General features: G+C 39.1%; 1 protein-coding gene and 2 long non-coding RNA genes across 27 annotated transcripts in view; 1 reads left to right on the top strand and 2 right to left on the bottom strand.

The window, feature by feature from the left end:
- Positions 1-21,149, bottom strand: part of LOC141387691 (uncharacterized) — a 163,098-nt gene that overhangs the window by 105,596 nt on the left and 36,353 nt on the right. The window lies entirely within an intron of this gene.
- The window catches only part of drk (growth factor receptor-bound protein 2 drk), a 48,210-nt gene that overhangs the window by 423 nt on the left and 26,638 nt on the right, over positions 1-21,149 (top strand). For 5 of the 25 annotated variants that reach the window (XM_073957700.1, XM_073957699.1, XM_073957702.1 and 2 more), the window contains exon 2: positions 7,126-7,704. In XM_073957700.1, the coding sequence (XP_073813801.1) occupies positions 7,627-7,704 (78 nt within the window). In that variant the 5' untranslated portion in view covers positions 7,126-7,626. Of the gene's footprint in view, positions 1-6,452; positions 6,790-6,834; positions 7,043-7,125; positions 7,705-21,149 lie in introns of those variants that run through there. The other 20 variants (XM_073957718.1, XM_073957723.1, XM_073957722.1 and 17 more) reach the window with 17 other exon arrangements.
- Positions 625-6,308, bottom strand: LOC141387692 (uncharacterized). Its single transcript, XR_012408600.1, has 2 exons — positions 1,000-6,308; positions 625-914 (listed from the first exon to the last, which is right to left on the bottom strand). It is a non-coding gene; the product is annotated as an uncharacterized lncRNA (long non-coding RNA).

The following is a 21,149-nucleotide window of genomic DNA, read 5'->3' as shown; positions in this document are numbered from 1 at the left end:
TTTATCAAATTATGTGAGCGCTGTGCCTTTGGGTTTTCATTTTGGGAAATTGTGGTGATTTTTGTGTTTATGGCAAAATGATGAATTTTGGAAATTTCTGGTCAAATTAGAAGATATTTTAATGTGAATTTCACCTTGCATTAAAATCAAATAATAACAACAACAAGAACTAAATTCTAGTTCGTTGCCCCCTTTTCTTGTTGTTGTTGCTGCTTCTTATTTATTGTGGCAATGTAATAAATTGGTTAGTGTTGTTGCTGTGGCGGCTGTGTTTTTTGTGTTGTTGTTGGTGGCAATCAGGCTGAAGTTGTTCGTTCATGCAGCCTGCCAACCAGCCAGCCCTTTTCGTTACCAGCAAAGCAAAAAAAGTGCAACAAAAAATGTTGGGGAGAAGGCAAAATGAGCAAGCTAGTTGCACCCAGCAACGAAACGACGTTTATTCTGGCCTAACTACTGGTGGATGGATGCACACACACGAAAAAAAATTAAAGTAGAATTTTTCCCTTTAAAAACAAGTTTTCCTCTGGCCAAAATGAGTCCTCTTCCATCTCATCGGTCAGTCTATGCATCTTCTGCTACTTCTTCTTCGATTTTTTTTTGTTTTTCAATGGGCATCGCACGCAATTTATATTAATTAAATTCACATAATTTTCCAATTTTATTAACTTTGAATAGAATTGTTTGGTGCTCTGTTGTTTATTAATGCACGACTGACTGCCCTCCCTCCTTCCTTCCCCCACTTTTGTTCTTTCTTTAATCAACTCAACCACCATCAGACATTTTCAGTGACATCGCCTTGCCCTTTTTTTCTCCATGCAGCAAGCGCACGCATAGGCCAATGTGGCCAATGTGTTGTTGTGTCATTGTAGTCGCCGGGTTTTGCTCTCGAAAATGAAATCCATCTGTCAATCAGTCTTTTACATCCCCAACATTAACAGAGCCATAAAAATAGAGGGAAATCAATTCCACATGAAATACACAAAAATACCAAATACCTACCATAGAAATAGTTTCTCAAATATTTGCCCCCATTATCAGGTTTTTTGTTATCAGCGGCATCATCATCAAGAAAACGTAATTATCATCGTCATCTTTAGTTTAGAACTCTCCTCCCTTTCCCACTTCAATTGGGATACCAGACAGATAATTTCGAGATTTTCACATTTTCCTTGTTGAACATTACAACAATTGGGAAGGAAAACAAACCAAAAAAAAAAAACAATACACACAAAAAGCATCATCACCATCAAAAACTCCGTATATAAAATGTAACAACAACAACATGTAATTGTTGGAGCACAACAACACAACACACCCAATAAAAGAGACATTGGTACAGAGCATACATACAACAGCAAAAACGACGTCATCACAACAATTTCGGAGAATACCAACATTTCCAAAAAAAAAAAAAAAAACAACCCAACTGAAGAATTCAACAAAACACCGATTCATTTGTTGTATTTGTTGTTGTGGGGGGGACATACAACAAGAACACAGAGAGAGAAAGAGAGGAATTGGAGTTGTCACTTTGAATAAAAGAGCAACGAACAACAATGTCATATGGTTAGAGCATTGCCAGGTGAAAGTTTCAACTTTAGTAGGGAATGAATTAAGTGTGGTACACACTCGTTAACATGAATGAACATTAGGGTTATGAATTTTTGACCTTAAATATTGAATAAGGTGACGTACAGATATCATAGTACACAAAAACTTGTAAAACAAAATTTATAAAGGAAAAAATAGTAAAAATTCGAAAATAGTAGAAACAAGGGAATTATTTGAAAAAGAAGCTCAGACAAAAAAGTTGTAGAGTATGAAAAACACTTAAGTATAAAACTCATTAAATTAAACTTTCCTAAAATGTTAGGTTCAACTGCCCTGTGGCAATGATTAGCATACCCACTTTGTATTCTAAAAGTCCGTGGTTCAAACTTGTAACAAAATTATATAATTTTTCGGTGAAGTTTAACAATCCAGCTGTATTTCTTTTGACTAAACGATTGAAACAAACTGTCATGATGTTGTGCCTGGAATAGTGCTAATGCTATAAGATTATTTATTACATTGGTATTTTACCAGGGATGGAAATTGTAACTTTTTAGACCAATTAGAATCAACGTAAGGGTGATACTGTTTTAGGCCCATACCTATATACGGACGTATACCCAGGGCGTGTGTGGTGAAAAAAGTAGAACACATGTATTCTTATGAGAACTATCGAAATACGTCGAGCGTATACTTTTTGTAAGTTGAAAAAGTTTAACTTTGACAGAACGTTATTGTTTGTATGTGTGTGTGTTTTGTATTTTAAAGACAAAAGCCCAACAAAACATGAAATACAATTCATTGCAAAGGAAAATAATTTGTTTTACGAATGAAAACATTTAATTAAGTTTCGGTCACGGATTTTGTGTTTTAAATGTGATTTGGGACTCAACGTATTTGGGTAATACGGACGCTCAGAGAGCGTTGTTTTGGTAGGTTGGTGAAATATTTGTGTACGTCCCGTCGTTATTTAGGTTTAGCAGTTATAAGGCAATTTTATGCAAATAAAATAAAAACCATCGTCAAGCCTTACGACAGTTGCCAAATACAGACATAAAACTTTTTTAGAAGCAAAGACAAGGCAATGTTTACATAGCGATTTTATTTTAAACATTATGCGTTGAATACATAGTGATATTGTGGAAAAAATTAAACAAGTTTTTAGTCATGGGAACTCATTCTAGATTTCTTGTGTAACTCTCTTATTAGCACAAGAATTAGAAGTGTTTGAAAAAGGCTTGTTTTGATTAGTTTACTTCAGCAGGTTGTTGCAACAATACAATGTCAAAAGTAAGGTTTACACCACTTTCTTTGACATGTATAAATTCGCATTTTTTGTACAATGTCAGTAAATTTTAAAGAATTATATTTTTGTCTCTATCAAATAATGCAAAATTTTTTATATGTTTCAATTTTGTTTCATTCTTCCTTTCAAATGTTTTCGGTGGCCATAAAAGATGAGGTAAAATATTACTTACTTACTTAGCTGGCCCATTACAGAACATTTGTTCTATAGGCCGAACTAAGCAAAGATATCCAATTCTCTCTATTTGTTGCTTCGCACTCTGGAATACCGCGCCTTTTCATCTCTTCATCCACTTGTTTGCGCCATATATTCTTTGGCCTGAAAATTCTGCGTGCACCGCCAAACGGTTCGTATTTATACGCCTTTTTAGCGGGTTCATCAATGCTCATTCTTATGATATGGCGTAGCCAACGCAATCGTTGCATCTCAATACGTTTAACTATATTGATGTCGTTGTATAGCATACAGCTCGTGGTTCATGCGATGTCGATATTCACCGTCAGAGCAGATTGGTCCGTAGATCTTTCGAAGAATTTTTCTCTCAAACACACTGCCTTTTCTGTTTGCGCAAGTACCCAGGCTTCGGAACCATACATCAGTGTTTTGTAAGGCGTTATTTTTGTTTGACGAGATGTGGCTTTGTTTTTAAACTGCTTACTTACTTACGCCAAAGCAGCCAATACAATTCTTTTTATTTCACAACTGATGTCGTTAGTTGTGTTTACGGCGGTGCCGAGGTAGACGAAGTCTTTTACTACCCCAAAATTATAGGAACCAACTTCAACAGTTGGTCCGATCTCAATGGACGCATTGCGCGTCGACACCATCAACTTGGTCTTCTCGCCGTTTACCGCCAGATCCACTTTAGTAGATTCTCCTTCGACTTTCATAAATGTATCGGTTACTTCTTTTATTGATCCTCCCATGATGCCTATATCATCAGCATAAGCAAGTAACATGTGGCTATTGGTGTAGATTGTGCCACTTCCTTCGACGTTTTCCTCTCGTATAACCTTTTCTAGCAGGATGTTAAAAAGATCACACGAATGGCTGTCTCCTTGCCTGAAACCTCTTTTGGTACAAATTCTTCGGAGAGGTTCTTTCCTATTTTAACTGAAGATCTTGTGTCAGTTAAAGTCATTTTACAAAGCCGAATGAGCTTTGCGGGGATACCAAATTCAGACATGGCTTGGAATACCATTGAACGTAGCGGGCTGTCGAAGGCTGCTTTATAATCGACAAAAAGGTGGTAGGTGTCGATCTGCATCTCTTGGGTCTTCTCCAGGATTTGCCGCAGGGTAAATATCTGGTCAATGGTGGACTTGCCAGGTATAAAGCCGCATTGGTATGGTCCAATTATTTCGTTGACCATGGGCTTTAGTCGTTCGCACTATATCCCTGACACTAACTTGTAGGCGATAGGGAGAAGACTTATGCCCCTATAGTTGGATCATAAAGTCTTGTCTCCTTTCTTATGGACGGGACACAGGATGCTCAGGTTCCAATCGTCGGGTACGCGTTCTTCCTGCCAGATAGAGCTAACTAGCTGATGCATACACCTTATAAGCGTGTCGCCTCCGGTTTTAAACAGCTCGGCTGGTAGACCATCAGGTCCTGCAGCCTTATTATTCTTCAGCCGGTTTATTGCTGTCTTTACCTCATCTTGGCTGGGCGGTATACATTCAATACCATCTTCTGGATTGGATCTGTGATATCTTCGTCGACTTCGCTACTATTGGATACCAACAGTTTGGAAAAATGCTCTTTCCATATCCTTAGCACACTATCTGTATCAGTTACCAGATTACCTTGCTGGTCTCTACAGGAGGATGTGCCAGTTCCAAAGCCATCACTTTGATGTTTCACTCTTTGGTAGAATTTTCGGACTTCATTCTGTCTCCTGTACATCTCGATTTGTTCACACTCCCGCTTTTCCATCTCTCTCTTTTTCCTGCCGAAAAGACGTTTCTCCTCTCTCCTTTTCTCCCGATACCTCTCTCGTGCGCTACGCGTTGCTACTGATTGTAAAGTAGCCCTATATGCCGCATTTTTCTCTTCGGTAGCAGCGCGTGGTCATGTCAAGGATTCTTTGGTGGAGGTCTCTGGTATCTAAGTACTGATTTTGCGGCTGTTTGCATGGAGTGGGTAATGTTTTGCCATTGTCCTGATATGTTATCGGGACGAGGAGTGCTTTGATTAAGCAGTTGGGCCAGTTGAGTGGAATATGCTGTGGCTATCTGTTGTGATTGCAGCTTACCGATGTCCAACTTCCGTGTTGTGTCTGTTCACACTTTGTTTGCTACGTTTAATCTGGTACGTACATTTGCTGCAACAAGGTAGTGGTCCGAGTCTATGTTTGCACCTCGGAAGGATCGTACATCCAACACGATGCATGTCTTCCATCTATCACAACGTGATCAATTTGATTTCTTGTTCTTTGATCTGGCGACAGCCAAATGCCCTTATGAATATCGAGATTCTTAAATCTGGTACTGCTAACTACCATGTTTCTTGCAGCTGCAAAGTCTATCAGCCTCATTTCCCGACTGTTGGGCCAAAGATATTCTCCTTTCCAATGTTGGCATTAAAATCGCCTAGTATAATTTTAATGTCATGGGCAGGACAACGGTCATAAGTTTCTTCTAACTCATGCTTTGTGTCATGGCAGCTATAATACAGTGCGTCACCTTTAGGTGTTGTTGTGACGCCTTTCCCGTTCCATCGTATTTCCTGTATGGCAGTAATGTCGGCCTTGTACTTTTCAAGTACATCTGCCAATGCGTAAACTGCACCTTCCCTATAAAGAGTGCGAACATTCCAGGTGCAGATTCGCAGATCATGGTCCTTAAAACGTTTGCAGGTTTCGTCAACTTTATAGGGATTTGTTTTTCTTTTCTTTAGTTTTTTTCATAGTAGGCTGTTTTTTTTCTAGGGGAGGGTTACTAACCTGACGCCCAAACCCAAGAACCGACTACTAAACCATTATTCCATAATAACTCTTCTGATCTTTTGGCCAGTAATCACACTTTAATCGTCTCAATAGTATAGGTATATTAACAGCAAATATTATCCCGCTTGATATAATAAATACATTCGGTTAATCTTCAATAGTATTAACATGATTTAAAGTTATACAAATTTTTTTTTGTCCAATTTTATATATTTTTGTCATTAGATCACGTCTTCTGTAATCAAGATATACAAACATGCAGTATTTTTATTTATTTACTGCATTGATCTTTGCAATTACTCCATGGGACTTTTTAAATTAAAAAAAACAGTATTTTGTACAGAACCGCAAGAATCGACTTTTTTATAATTTATAAAGGAAAAAATTGTAAAATTATCAAAAATACTAGATTATTGCAAGCTCTGGATCACACCTTGGTGCTACCTCAAATTTAACAGTTCTAACGTTCCATCCCTGGCCCATATATGTTAACAAATCACAATATATTTTCATCTGGCAATGCCATGAAAGAATTTGTCATATTCCGTTCTCTCCAGCAACTTAACTCTTTATGGGGGGCCGAGAGCACAAACACACCAGTGGGGCCCATGAGAGAACATTAACAAACAAAAAATTACAGACAAATCCAAGCAACATTCAGTACAAAACAAGGCAGATGCCGATAATTTCATACTCGCACTGTAAATTGAACTCAATCAAGAAGAACAGCAACAACAGAAAAACATACATACATTCATATGGATGGATGTCTGTAGTCGGTGGATTTACTTTTACGAATTTTTTGTTAAATTTCTCGAATAACTCTTTTGTTGTTGTATTTTATTACTTAAAAAAAATCCACAAAACAAAAAAAAAAATAAACAATAGTTGTGGTGCTCCCTCCCAATGTTTGATTTGTCGTCGTCGCGTAATTTGATTGGTGTCATTTCATCATCGTCACACATCCCAACCCCACACTGAGGTACTGCAAACACAAAAAAAAAAAAACAAATTTTGATCAAAAATAACTAAATTTTTGTTGGCGGTGATATTTTGCACTTTATTTTGAACGACAATTCAGTCGCCCGCGTAAAGCCGCCAATAGGAAATCGAAATTGAAAAAAACGGCAATCACGGTCGCCGGCAATCTTTTAAGTGGAACACATCAGCGACACACATAATTTGGATAAAAATAAATCACAAAACAGAAAATGCAATAAATGTGAAAATAAATTGTGCGAATTGTGTGTGATTTAAAAAAAATATATATTCAATTAAAATGTTTTACTAAATAATTGTGTTCTTTACTTTTTTAAAGGAAGAGAAAAGAAAATAATTTATTATAGTGCTAAAAATAATATATGTTTTAAACAATAACAACAACGAAAGTTGATAACAAAAAAAGGAAAGAGAATAGCAACAAAACAAACAAAAATATCACAACAAAGAAATAAAAGGTTCTTCACATAGGCTTTAAAACAAAACAACAACAACATCAGCAGCCAGCTCCAGCTCTTATTCTGGTGTTCATTTATTTATTAAGAAATCCAACAAAAACCATACACATACTCCTCCCGCTTTTATATATACACACACAAAATATACACATAGTACATATTTATATATCCAGCAGCAATCAGCCAGCCAGAAAACCTAAACCTCCAGCCCAGGGGTTTAACAAGAAGTGAAAAGAGGTAGAAGCGTAAACAAAGGATTAAAGCACAAAAAACATTTGACCACAGCAGCAGCAGGAATCGAGACACAGAGCCAACAAAAACCACCACGCCAACATAAACACCACCACAACAAACACACAACAATGGAAGCAATTGCCAAACATGATTTCACAGCAACGGCTGATGATGAGCTCTGTTTTCGCAAAAATCAAATCTTAAAGGTAAGTTCCAAACTAATAGGACAACTCAATTTTAAGGTATTAAAAAAAAAAAAAATCGAGAGGATATTTGGACAAATTCAACTCAACTTACTTCTGAATATGGATTTCCCATAGGAAATCTCCATTTCAGCCAGGCTGAATAGAGGTTTCCATAGTTAAACTTCAATTCAGCTTGGCTGAATAGTGGTTTCCATAGCTAAACTTCAATTCAGCCTGGCTGAATAGTGACTTCCATAGGAAATCTTCAATTCAGCCTGGCTGAATAGTGATTTCCATAGGAAATCTTCAATTCAGCCTGGCTGAATAGTGATTTCCATAGGAAATCTTCAATTCAGCCTGGCTGAATAGTGATTTCCATGGGAAATCTTCAATTCAGCCTGGCTGAATAGTGATTTCCATAGGAAATCTTCAATTCAGCCTGGCTGAATAGTGATATCCATTCCGCCTGGCTGAATAAAGCTTTCGATTCTATAGAAAAAAACTTGTATCAATATGTTAAACAAGCCAACCACTGCACCATTATTGCATAACAATTTTTTTTGTCTGATCTTCTGACCCACAATCACAAATTGACCTAAATTATTTCCGGCTAACCAATTGAACTATCCACAAATGCCGAGTGTATGCGCAGCAGAAGTAATAATAAAAAATGAGTGCGTGTGAATATGCCCCTTTTGAAAATAACTCTGCAAAGACTTTCTTAATTGAAATTGAAAGCTTTCAACATTGTTTCTTGATAATGGAGAAGAGTTACAAAATAACGAAACAAGAAAAGGAAAATCATAAAGCAAAAGCAGAGCGACAATCTTCATTAAATTTAGCACACAAAAAAGCAAAGAAAAACCAGTTAAGCAATTTAATGAAAGCGAAAATGCAACAATTACACATCAGCAGGAAGGATGGTCGTGGTCGATCTTTTAAATAGCTCCAGCCATTCTCTTGTTTATCGTTGGCGATTTCTTTGGCCAAGACATAACAAAAAAAATAATTGCTTGTGGAACATGTCTCATTTTTATGTGAATTACAGTTAGTCAACTTGAAAAATATTACCGTAGAAGGTTGCGAGAAGAACGACAACAACAACAAATCCCACCAAACACATGTCAGAAACTATTATTGTTTATTTTTTTTTAGTTTTTGGGTGTCACACATTATGCAAACTCCGGCAATGAAACAGTTAACAAAATTGAAATTCATAGTCCAAACACGTTTAATGGACTAAACACAAAAAGTGAATATTAAGTTGAGAGAAAAAAAAAAAACAACAACTCAAAGTACACACACCCAACAAATTGATGGCCAATAAGTCAAAAAAAAAAACGTGTGTAGGTCATACAATTTGAATGGATTATGTTTTTTAGCCTTTTTTGTAGAGATTAAGGGAACCAACCCCCACTCTCTTAGATTCCCAACGGAATATTTGTTCTTAAAGTCGAACTTAGAATGGGGTTCAAATGGTGATCAATCATAGGGCTGGAACTCTTTTTCCTTTACCGTCCCAACGCAGAAAATTATGAAAAAATTACCACAGATAGTGCTTTTTATCCCGATTCCGAAATGTATACTTCCCGAGATATGGGACTCCAAAGATCCACAAAGGCCCTAACCTATTTTTCTCTAAATAGCCGGCATTCGGCTGGGATTTAAGACTTTCTCCTATGGACAGGTGCAAATGTCTAGCTGGGAGGCTTATAACCGGTATGATTTAGGGCTTGTTGATCCTCCTGAAGCGACAGAAGACCTCTTGACTCTTGACTAAAGAACAGAAGACCTTCTGAGGTCCTCAGAACCTCAGGAAGCGTCTGAGGTTTTCCATAGGTATTTTAAAGGCCACAGAAGACCTCGTAATGTTTACTACCGGCAACAGAATACCTCGTGAGGTCTTCTTCAGGTAGCAGAGAACAGGTTTTATGTCCTTCTAGAGGCAGCAGAAAATTTTGTGATCTTCTTTAGGCAAGAGAAGACTTTTGGATGTCTTCTATCGGCAACAGAAGACTTGCTGAAGTCTACTAATGGCAAAAGAAGACCTTTCGAGGCCTTGTGTGGGCAACAGAAAACCTTCCAAGGTCTTCTATGGCCAACTGAGGACCTTCTGAGGTCTTCTATTTGCAATAAAAGGTAATAGAAGACCTCTTGGGGTCTTCTATGGACAACACAAGACCTCCTGAAGGTTTTTATGGACAAGAGAAGACCTTCTGAGGTCTTCTATGACCAAATTCAGGCCTTAAGATGCCTTTTTCCGTAACGGACGACTACTGAGGACATTTATAGGCTAGAGAAGACTTCCTGAGGACTTCTATGAGCCAAATAAGACCTTTTGACGCCTTGTGTGGGCAACAGAAACCCTTCCGTGGTCTTCTATGGCCAACTAAGGACCTTCTGAAGTTTTCTATTTGCAATAACAGGTAATAAAAGACCTCTTGAGGTATTCTATGGACAACACAAGACCTCCTGAGGGTTTTTATGGACAAGAGGAGACCTTCTGAGGTCTTCTATGGCCAAAATCAGGCCTTAAAATGTCTTTTATTCGCAACGGAAGACCTACTGAGGTCTTTTATAGGCTACAGAAGACTTCCTAGAATCTTCTATTGGCAACAGAAGATTTTCTGAGGTCTTCTATGAGCCAAATAAGACCTTTCGAGGTCTTGTGTGGGCAACAGAAAACATTCCGAGGTCGTCTATGAGCAACAGAGGACATTCCCAAGTCTCCTATCTGCAATAAAAGTTAATAGAGGTCTTCTGTAGGCAACAGAAGACCGCTTGGGGTCTTCTATGGGCAACAAAAGATCTTCTGTAGGTAATAGAAGAACTCTAGAGGTCCCTCTATGGGCAACAGATGTCTTCCTAAGGCAACAGAAGGCCTCTTGAGGTCCTCAGAACCAAGGAAGCGTTTTCCATAGGAAACAGAAGACCTATTGAGGTATTTTATAGACCACAGAACACCTCGTAATGTTTACTACTGGAAACAGAATACCTCGTGAGGTCTTCCTCATGTAGCAGAAAACCTCTTGGGGTGTTTTATAAACAAAAGAACAGCTTTTATGTCCTTCTAGAGGCTGCAGAAAATCTTCCGAGATTTGTTGTGATCTTCTTAGGCAAGAGAAGACCTGCTGAAGTCTACTAATGGCAAATGAAGACCTTTCGAGGCCTTGTGTTGGCAACAGAAAACCTTCCCGGGGGTTCTATGAGCAACAGAGGACCTTCTGAGGTATTGTGGGCAACAGAAAACATTCCGAGGTCTTCTATGAGCTACAGAGGACCTTCTGAGGTCTTCTATCTGCAATAAAAGGTAATTGGAGATAATTGGAGGAATTTGAGGTCTTCTATAGGCAACATAATACCGCTTGGGGTATTCTATGGACAAGAGAAGATCTCCTGAGGGTTTTTATGAACAAGAGAAGACCTTCTGAGGTCTTCTATGGCCAACGGAAGACCTACTGAGGTCTTCTATAGGCTACAGAAGACTTCCTAAACTCTTCTATTGGCAACAGAAGACTTCCTGAGGTCTTCTATAAGTCCTTTAGAGGTTTTGTGTGGGCAACAGAAAACATTCCGAGGTCTTTTATAAGCAACAGAGGACCTTCTCAGGTCTTCTATCTGCAATAAAAGGTAATAGAAGACCTTTTCAGGTCTTCTATAGGCTGCAGAAGATCGCTTGGGGTCTTCTATGGACAAGAGAAGACCTCCTGAGGGTTTTTATGGACAAGAGAAGACCTTCTGAGGTCTTCTATGGCCAACGGAAGACCTACTGAGGTCTTCTATAGGCTACAGAAGACTTCCTAAACTCTTCTATTGGCAACAGAAGACTTCCTGAGGTCTTCTATAAGTCCTTTAGAGGTTTTGTGTGGGCAACAGAAAACATTCCGAGGTCTTCTATGAGCAAGAGAGGACCTTCTCAGGTCTTCTATCTGCAATAAAAGGTAATGGAACCCCTTTTCAGGTCTTCTATAGGCAAGAGAAGACCGCTTGGGGTCTTCTATGGGCAACAAAAGACCTTCTGTAGGTAATAGAAGAACTCTAGAGGTACCTCTATGGGCAACAGAAGGCCTCTTGAGGTCCTCTATGGGTAAAACAGGACCTCTTGAAGTCTTCTATGGGCAAAAGAAGCGCTTTTGAGGTCTTCTATTCGCAACAGAAGCAGCGTTTCCGACAGTTTTTGATCGGAAATCGTCAAAAAAATCGTCAGCAATATTTGAAAAATCGTCAAAAAATCGTCAACATGGTCCAAAACTCGGTTTGGTTACCGTTTAATGCGATTTTTCTCTGATATATTTGTGAATGAGACTGACAACATATTATATACAACCCATAGCAATAAATCTAACCCAATATCACTTAAATACTGCTATAAAAACTGCTCTCAGGAATGATAGTTTTCCTATGGTTATCGAGTTTGCAGTAATGCAGCATGGTAAAGCTGGGTACACATTGCTTGCTTGACAGTGTGACCGTCCGTGTTTGTCCGTACACGTATATTTTGGTTGTTGGGCAGTCGGAAATCGACAAAAATTGTCATTCAAACTGGCTGACAGCTTAAAGAGGGCATTTGTAGGAAGTTAATAAAGCTTGACTCATATTTTTTATAACAAAATAGATATAATTAATATTTTATCTCGAAAACTTTTTAAGGTTTTAAGATTTTCATCCATTAACAAAACTAAACGAAAATTTTCAGCTCATGCAAAAACTATGAAAATACCTGTTTTCCAGATATGTACATATGTGCCTAAATATAGCCAATCCGTCCGGAAATTGCTATAAAACATAAAAAAGCTCAAAAATCAAGTTTGGAACATTGCTTTCCTTAGTATCTTTCGTGAAACTTTGTTCAAAATGTAGTTATCGCCTTTTATTTCATGCATTTCTCGCTTACGTGAAAAATCGTCATTTTGGACCATAAAATCGTCAAATCGTCATTTTTCAATTTTGGGCCAAAAAATCGTCAAAATGACGATAAATCAGCAAATTCGGCAACACTGAACAGAAGTCATTTGAGTTCTTGTATGAACAATAGAAAACCTTCAGAAATCATCTACGAGCAACAGAAGACCTTCTGAGATATCTTATCGGCAATAAAATGCCATTTGAGTTCTTCTATAGGCGGTAGAAGACCCCTAGGGGTCTTCTATGAGCAGGAGAAGATCTCTTGAGGGTTCTATAGCTTACTATAGACCTTTTGAGGCTTTCTAAAGGTAACAGAAGACCTCTCGAGTGCTTCTGTAGGCCTCATAAGACCTCTTGAGGTCTTCTATAGGCAATATACGGCCTCTTGAAGTCTTCTATAGGCAACAAAAGATCTCTTGAAGCCTTCTATAGCCAACAGAAGGCATTCTAAGGTCTTCTAGATGCAACAAAAACCTCTTAAGGTCTCCTATAAGCAACATAAGACCTATTGATGTGTTCTGTATGCAACAGACGACCTCTTGAGGTCTTCTATATGAAACATAAGACTCTTGAGGCTTTCATTGGCAACAGAAGATCTCCTGAGGGTTCTATAGCTTACTATCTATAGCTTACAGAAGACCTCTCGTGTGCTTCTGTAGGCCTCAAAAGACCTCTTGAGTTCTTCTATAGGCAACATAAGGCCTCTTGAAGTCTTCCATACGCAACAGAGACCTCTCGTGTGCTTCTGTAGGCCTCAAAAGACCTCTTGAGTTCTTCTATAGGCAACATAAGGCCTTTTGAAGTCTTCCATACGCAACAGAAGACCTCAAGAGGTCTTCTATAGGCAACATAAGGCCCCTTGAAGTCTTCTATAGGCAACGAAAGATATCTTGAAGACTTCATTTCATTTATTCATTTATTCATCTATAGCCAACAGAAGGCATTTTAAGGTCTTCTAGAGGCAACAAAAACCTCTTAAGGTCTCCTACAAACAACATAAGACTTGAGATGTTCTATGTGCAACAGACGACCTCTTGAGGTCTTCTATATGAAACATAAGAATCTTGAGGCTTTCATTGGCAACAGAAGATCTCTTGAGGGTTCCATAAGTTACTGTAGACCTTTTGAGGCTTTCTAAGGGTAACAGAAGATCTCTCGAGTGCTTCTGTAGGCCTCATAAGACCTCTTGAGGTCTTCTATAGGCAACATAAGGCTTCTTGAAGTCTTCTATACGCAACAGAAGACTTCAAGAGGCCTATAGAAGGCGACATAAGACCTCTTGAAGTCTTCTATAGGCTGACTGTATTTACCTGTCGGCAAATCAAAGTGATTCTTTTTAAGTTGTTGAAATCTAGTCTTACAATTGAAATGAAAATTTCATAAAATGAACTTGTACTGCAGTTTGTAATAAATATATTGATGACAAAACCACAGAATTTATTTCAAAGGTAAATATTTATAACCTTTTGTGGCGACGACTTTCAAACTGTTTGAAAATACAATTACATATTTTATTCTTGTGTGGAAAATTGTTTTATTTTTATGTGAAGTAAATCTTAAATTCAATACAATTTTATATGTAAAATAATTAATATCTTAGAAATAAATTATTTTCAATACAAAATCTTTAAATGGGATAATTCACCTAAAATTCCCTTCGCCTACTAATAAATCACTTTGTCAATCATAAGTTATTCAGTTCCAATCCATTGCCATAATTGTTAAGTCGTCTATCATAACTTCAAACAAATTTCCGTTAATTTGTAACACAAATTGACAGTTTTTGCCTGATTGTTTGTCTGTCGGCCTGCTTACCGGTGATAGTAGCCCTTCTACAATATAATGAATCACCCGGCATAATTTGTTTAAAGACTTCATAAATTATCATAAATTAAAGTTACTAACAACAATGGGGACAGAGGGAGAGAGAGAGAGAGTGGGGTGGGGGCTTAAAGTTTCAAAAGAAAATATTCTCGTTTCATATTTTTTTATCCCCATTGATGACTTATTTAAGTCAGGCGATGGCGGCATTCATAAATCGCTTCATGGGCAAATATGAAACTGAGTTCGAAGCGGACAAGCGTAGAAACCCCAAGATGAAGAAAAAACTCCAAAGATTGATTGAATGCTGGGCTGCCTTGCGTTTTTTTCTTCTGTTCAGTGTGTATGAAGAAAGAGATACCACAAAAGAGTTATGGCAAATGTCTGACTAACAGACTGACGGACTGTTCGAGAAGAAATATTGATAAGACACGTGTAATTGACTTGAATTGACCCATTTTTTATGAGTCAATAAAGACACAAGAGAAAAATATGAAAACAAAACAAAAACATATGTATGTTAATGGAATGACTGAATACTCTAAAGAAAAGATCTTGGTGGAATAAGGAGATAAAAGAGAAGTAAATAGAAATTAATTATGAATAATTCATATAGGGGAAATTGACTATGAACATGAAAGCACTTTGTTCTCAACTTCATGTCTATTTTGCTTTTCTATAATTATTTCTCAAATCCTAATCTCTATTCAAAACTACTGCTTAATGTAAAATATATTTTTATAACACTTAAATACATATAATTATTTAAGTAAATAGAAAATTCTCATTTGCAATTTAGTTACGAATGGCTGAATACCACCTTCAAATAATAAGTAGCAGCAACAACAACAAAATACTTTCTATTGGATAATGTTGTCATGGGATTAAATCTCTCACAGAAACAAGTAGCAAAAAGTTTATTTAACTATAAAAATATTTATGTGTGTGAATAAGCTACATCCACATACCAGTCATACCCCTCAGAGTATAGAACAACGAACCTCCAATATACAGAAAAGATACATTCATTCAATGGTAAAGATAATTGTTTATTACCGACATTATTACAACACCGCAAGCAAACATTTTTATAATTTGGTGTTTTGCTTTGTTTTCCCATGACTCATACCGAAAAAAAAAAACAAGAGAATAGGCCAAGTACAACAAAAAACAGATAACCGACAAATGGTGGACAGACAAGCAATTCGCTCCATGGTTCATATCAGCCGTAGATAGCCGCCAAGTGTCTAGCAGCCAGTCAGTCAGCCACTCACTACAGCAACAGACCGACCTCTAGCATCAACAGTTATTTTCAAAAGAGATGACAAAAAATCCATGCATATGTATGTGAAAAAGTTCAGTAAACTATAAATTACTACACTAGCCGGCAAATAAGTTTTGAAATTGAATAAATGATAGACCTCAAGAGGTCTTCTTCGGCCTAAGGAAGAACTCAAAATGTTTCCTTTTACCTGTAGAAGACCTCAAGAGTTCCTCTGTTGCCTGTAGAAGATCTCAAGAGGTGTTCTGTTGCCTACCGAAGATCTCAAGTGGTCTTCTGCTACCAATAGAAGACCTCACGAGGTCTTCTGTTACCTATAGAAGACCTCACGGGGTCATCTGTTGCCCGTAGAAGACCCCAAGAGGTCTTCTGTTGCCTTTAAAACAAATGTGTTCTTCTTTGGCACGGCGGTGTCGATGATTTTCGGCAATTTACACGCACACGACCCGAATGCACAGAAAGAGCGTACAAAAGAGAACAAATGTTTTGATTTGTTATTGTTTTGTAGCTGGCGTGAATACAAACTAACTAACACACTGTTATAAGTTGCCAATATTTTGAATACATTTACATTTTCTCCGTTCTCTTTTTGTTCATGTCTGCTTTAGAAGTCCACAAGAGATCTTCTGCTACCCACAGAAGATCTTAAGGGGTCTTCTGTTGCTTAAGCAAGGCCTCAAAAGGTCTTCTGTTACCAAGGAAGACCTCAAGAGGTATTCTGCTACCCGTAGAAAACCTCAAGAGGTATTCTGTTACCTATAAAAAAACCTAGCAGAAGAAGACCTCAAGAGGTATTCTGTTGCCTTTAGAATACCTCAAGAGATTTTCTATTGTCTACAGGAGATTTCCAGAGGTCTTCTATTGCCTAAGGAACACCTAAAGAGGTCTTTTGTGGCCTAAGGAAGGCCTCAAGAGGTCTTCTTTTGCCTAAGAATGACCTCAAGAAGTCTTCTGTTGCCTATAGAAGACCTCAAGAGCTCTTCTAATACCCACAGAAGACATTAAGGGGTCTTCTTTTACCTAAGGAAGACCTCAAGAGATCTTTTGTTGCCTAAAGAAGACCTCAAGAGGTCTTCTGTTGACTATAAAAGACCTCAAGAGGAAAGGCCTTCTGTTGCCTATCGAACACCTCAAGAGGAAAGGCCTTCTGTTGCCTATAGAAGACCTCAAGAGGTCTTCTGCTGCCTATAGGAGACCTCAAGAGTTTTTCTGTTACTCATAGAAGACCTTTGGGATCCTTCTTAGGCAATAGAAGACCGCTTGAGGTCTTCTGTAGGCAACAGAAGACCTCTTGAGGACCTTTTGGGATCTTCTGTTGCCCTCAAGAGTTCTTCTGTTGCCTTAGGAAGACCACAAGGGGTGTTCCGTTACTCATAGAAGATCTCAGTGGATCTTCTGTTGCCTATCGAAGATCTCAATAGGTCTTCTGTGGCCTTCCTTAGGCAACGGAACACCTCTTGAGGTCTTCTATAGGCAACAGAAGACCTCTTGAGGTCTTCTATGGGTAAAATAAGACCTTTTGGGATCCACCTTAGACAACAGAAGACCACTTGACGTCTTCTATAGGCAACAGAAGGCCTCTTGAGGTCTTCTATAGGAAACGGAAGATCCCTTGAGGTAGTCCCTCTTGCGGTCTCCATGGGTAGCAGAAGTCATCTTGATTTCCAGAGGTTGCCTGAGGAAGACCTCAAGAGGTCTTCAGTTGCCTAAGGAAGACCTCATGAGGTCTTATCTTGCCTAAGAATGACCTCAGGAGGACTTCTTTTGCCTAAGGATGACCTCAAGAGGTCTTCTATGGGTAAAATAAGACTTTTGGGAACCACCTTAGACAACAGAAGACCACTTGACGTCTTCTATAGGCAACAGAAGGCCTCTTGAGGTCTTCTATAGGAAACGGAAGATCCCTTGAGGTAGTCCCTCTTGCGGTCTTCATGGGTAGCAGAAGTCATCTTGATTTCCAGAGATCTTCTGTTGCCTGAGGAAGACTTAAAGAGGTCTTCTGTTGCCTAAGGAAGGCCTCAAGAGGTCTTCAGTTGCCTAAGGAAGACCTCATGTGGTCTTATCTTGCCTAAGAATGACCTCAGGAGGTCTTCTTTTGCCTAAGGATGACCTCAAGAGGTCTTCTGTTGCCTATAGAAGACCTCAAGAGGTCTTCTGATACCCATAGGAGACCTTAAGAGGTCTTCTGTTACCTAAGGAAGACTTCAAGAGGTCTTTTGTTGCCTAAAGAAGACCTCAAGAGGACTTATGTTGCCTATAAGAGTCCTAAAGAGCTTTTCTTTTGCCTAAGGAAGACCTCAAGAACTCTTCTGTTGCCTAAGAAAGACATCAATAGTTCTTCTGTTGCCTTAGGAAGACCTCAAGAGTTCTTCTGTTACTCATAGAAGACCTTTGGGATCCTTCTTAGGCAATAGAAGACCGCTTGAGGTCTTCTGTAGGCAACAGAAGACCTCTTGAGGACCTTTTGGGATCTACCTTAGGCAACAGAAGGCCTCTTGATGAGGTCTTCTATAGGTAACAGAAGACCTTTTGGGATCTGCCTTACGCAACAGAAGACCTCTTGAGGTCTTCTATAGGCAACAGAAGACCTTTTGGGGTCTTCTATAGGCAACAGAATGCCTCTTGATGTCTTCTATAGGCCTTCCTTAGGCCACAAAAGACCTCTTTAGGTGTTCCTTAGGCAATAGAAGACCTCTGGAAATCTCTTGTAGACAATAGAAAATCTCTTGAGGTATTCTAAAGGCAACAGAATACCTCTTGAGGTCTTCTTCTGCTAGGTTTTCTATAGGTAACAGAAGACCTCTTGAGGTCTTCTACGGGTAGCAGAACACCTCTTGAGGTCTTCCTTGGTAACAGAAGACCTCTTGAGGTATTCCTAAGGCAACGGAAGACCGCTTGAGGTCTTATATGGGTATCAGAAGTCCTCTTGAGGTTCTCTAAAGGCAACAGAAGACCTCTTGAGGTCGTCTATGGGTAACAGAAGACCTCTTGAGGCCTTCTATCGGTAACAGAAGGCCTCTTGAGGTCTTCTATGGGTAACAGAAGGCCTCTTGAGATCTTCTATAGGTAACAGAAGACCTCATAAGGTTTTCCGTAGGCAACAGAAGATCTCTTCAGGTCTTCTATGGGTAACAGGAAACCACTTGAGGTGTTTTATGGGCAACTGTAGACTTCTTGAGGTCTCTTATAGGCAACAGAAGACCTATTGAGGTCTTCTATAGGCAACAGAAGACCTCTTGAGGTCTTCTATGGGTAACAGAAGACCTCTTGAGGTATTCCTAAGGCAACGGAAGACCTCTTGAGGTCTTATATGGGTATCAGAAGTCCTCTTGAGGTTCTCTAAAGGCAACAGAAGTCTTTTTGAGGTCTTCTATAAGAAACAACCGTTCACTTGAGGTTTTCCTAAGGCGAGATAAGAGCTCTTGAGGTCTTCCTTAGTCAACAGAAGACCTATTGCGGTCTTCTATAGGCAACAGAAGACCTATTGCGGTCTTCTATAGGCAACAGAAGACCTCTTGAGGTCTTCTATGGGTAACATAATACCTCTTGAGGTATTCCTAAGGCAACGGAAGACCGCTTGAGGTCTTATATGGGTAACAGAAGACCTCTTGAGGCCTTCTATCGGTAACAGAAGGCCTCTTGAGGTCTTCTATGGGTAACAGAAGGCCTCTTGAGGTCTTCTATAGGCAACAGAAGACCTTTTGGGGTCTTCTATAGGCAACAGAAGACCTCTTGAGGTCTTCTATAGGTAGCAAAAGACCTTTTTGGATCTGCCTTGGGCAATAGAAGACCTCTTGAGTTTTCTATAGACAACAGAAGACATCTTGAGGTCTTCTATAGGCAACGGAAGACCTCTTGAGGGTATCAGAAGTCCTCTTGAGGCTCTCTATAGGCAACAGAAGTCTTTTTTAGGTCTTCTATAGAAAACAAACGTTATCTTGAGGTTTTCCTAAGGCAAGAAAAGAGCTCTTGAGGTCTTTCTTAGACAACAGAAAGTCTTCTATAGGCAACAGAAGACCTCTTAAGGTTTTCCGTAGGCAACAGAAGATCTCTTCAGGTCTTCTATGGGTAATAGGAAACCTCTTGAGGTGTTTAATGGGCAACTGAACACTTCTTGAGGTCTTCTATAGCCAACAGGAAACCTCTTGAGGACCTTTTGGTATCTACCTTAGGCAGCAGAAGGACTATAGGCAACAGAAGGCCTCTTGAGGTCTTCTATAGGCAACAGAAGACCTTTTGGGGTCTTCTATTGGCAACAGCCATTGGCCTATAGGCAACAGAAGACCTCTTGAGGTCTTCTATGGGTATCAGAAGTCCTCTTGAGGCTCTCTATAGGCAACAGAAGTCTTTTTTAGGTCTTCTATAGAAAACAAACGTTATCTTGAGGTTTTCCTAAGGCAAGAAAAGAGCTCTTGAGGTCTTTCTTAGACAACAGAAAGTCTTCTATAGGCAACAGAAGACCTCTTAAGGTTTTCCGTAGGCAACAGAAGATCTCTTCAGGTCTTTAATGGGTAACAGGAAACCTCTTGAGGTGTTTAATGGGCAACTGAACACTTCTTGAGGTCTTCTATAGCCAACAGGAAACCTCTTGAGGACCTTTTGGTATCTACCTTAGGCAGCAGAAGGACTATAGGCAACAGAAGGCCTCTTGAGGTCTTCTATAGGCAACAGAAGACCTTTTGGGGTCTTCTATTGGCAACAGCCATTGGCCTATAGGCAACAGAAGACCTCTTGAGGTCTTCTATGGGTATCAGAAGTCCTCTTGAGGCTCTCTATAGGCAACAGAAGTCTTTTTTAGGTCTTCTATAGAAAACAAACGTTATCTTGAGGTTTTCCTAAGGCAAGAAAAGAGCTCTTGAGGTCTTTCTTAGGCAACAGAAAGTCTTCTATAGGCAACAGAAGACCTCTTAAGGTTTTCCGTAGGCAACAGGTCCTTACCATCTCTTATCTCGAGATAATGAGACACATCTCAGAAGTAATACCGACCTAATTTCAGAAAAAAAAGTTCTGGCTGGTTCTTATTTCGAGATTGTCGTTTACGCATAGGTAATTGTACTGACTGATTCTTATCTGGAAGATAATTGCCCTTACTGATTATTGGTACCACCGTGGTGCAATGGTATGCACGTCCGCCTTGCACATAGAACCCCCGATTCGCCGGCCAAGCAACATCAAACCTTTTTCAACGGTGGCAAAATACCCCTCAGTAATGTTGGCGACATTTCCTGAGTATTTCAGCCTTGAAAAACTTCTCCACAAGTGTTGTCTTAAGACACGCCGTTCGGACTCGGCGATAAACAATAGGTCCCATATCATTGAGCTAAATATGAATCGGGGAGCACTCATTGAGAGAAGTCTCCCTTGTCCCGTATGGGATGTTGTGGAACAATGTTTTTTTATTATTGATTCAGATATTGTGGTCCTGTCTCTTTTGTCAGAGATAATGTTCCTAGTCCAC

The sequence above is a fragment of the Musca autumnalis genome, unplaced genomic scaffold (assembly GCF_047663935.1).
Source record: "Musca autumnalis isolate F117 unplaced genomic scaffold, ASM4766393v1 scaffold_5, whole genome shotgun sequence".
NCBI lineage: Eukaryota > Metazoa > Arthropoda > Insecta > Diptera > Muscidae > Musca > Musca autumnalis.
This window is presented reverse-complemented; position numbering and strand designations above follow the sequence as displayed.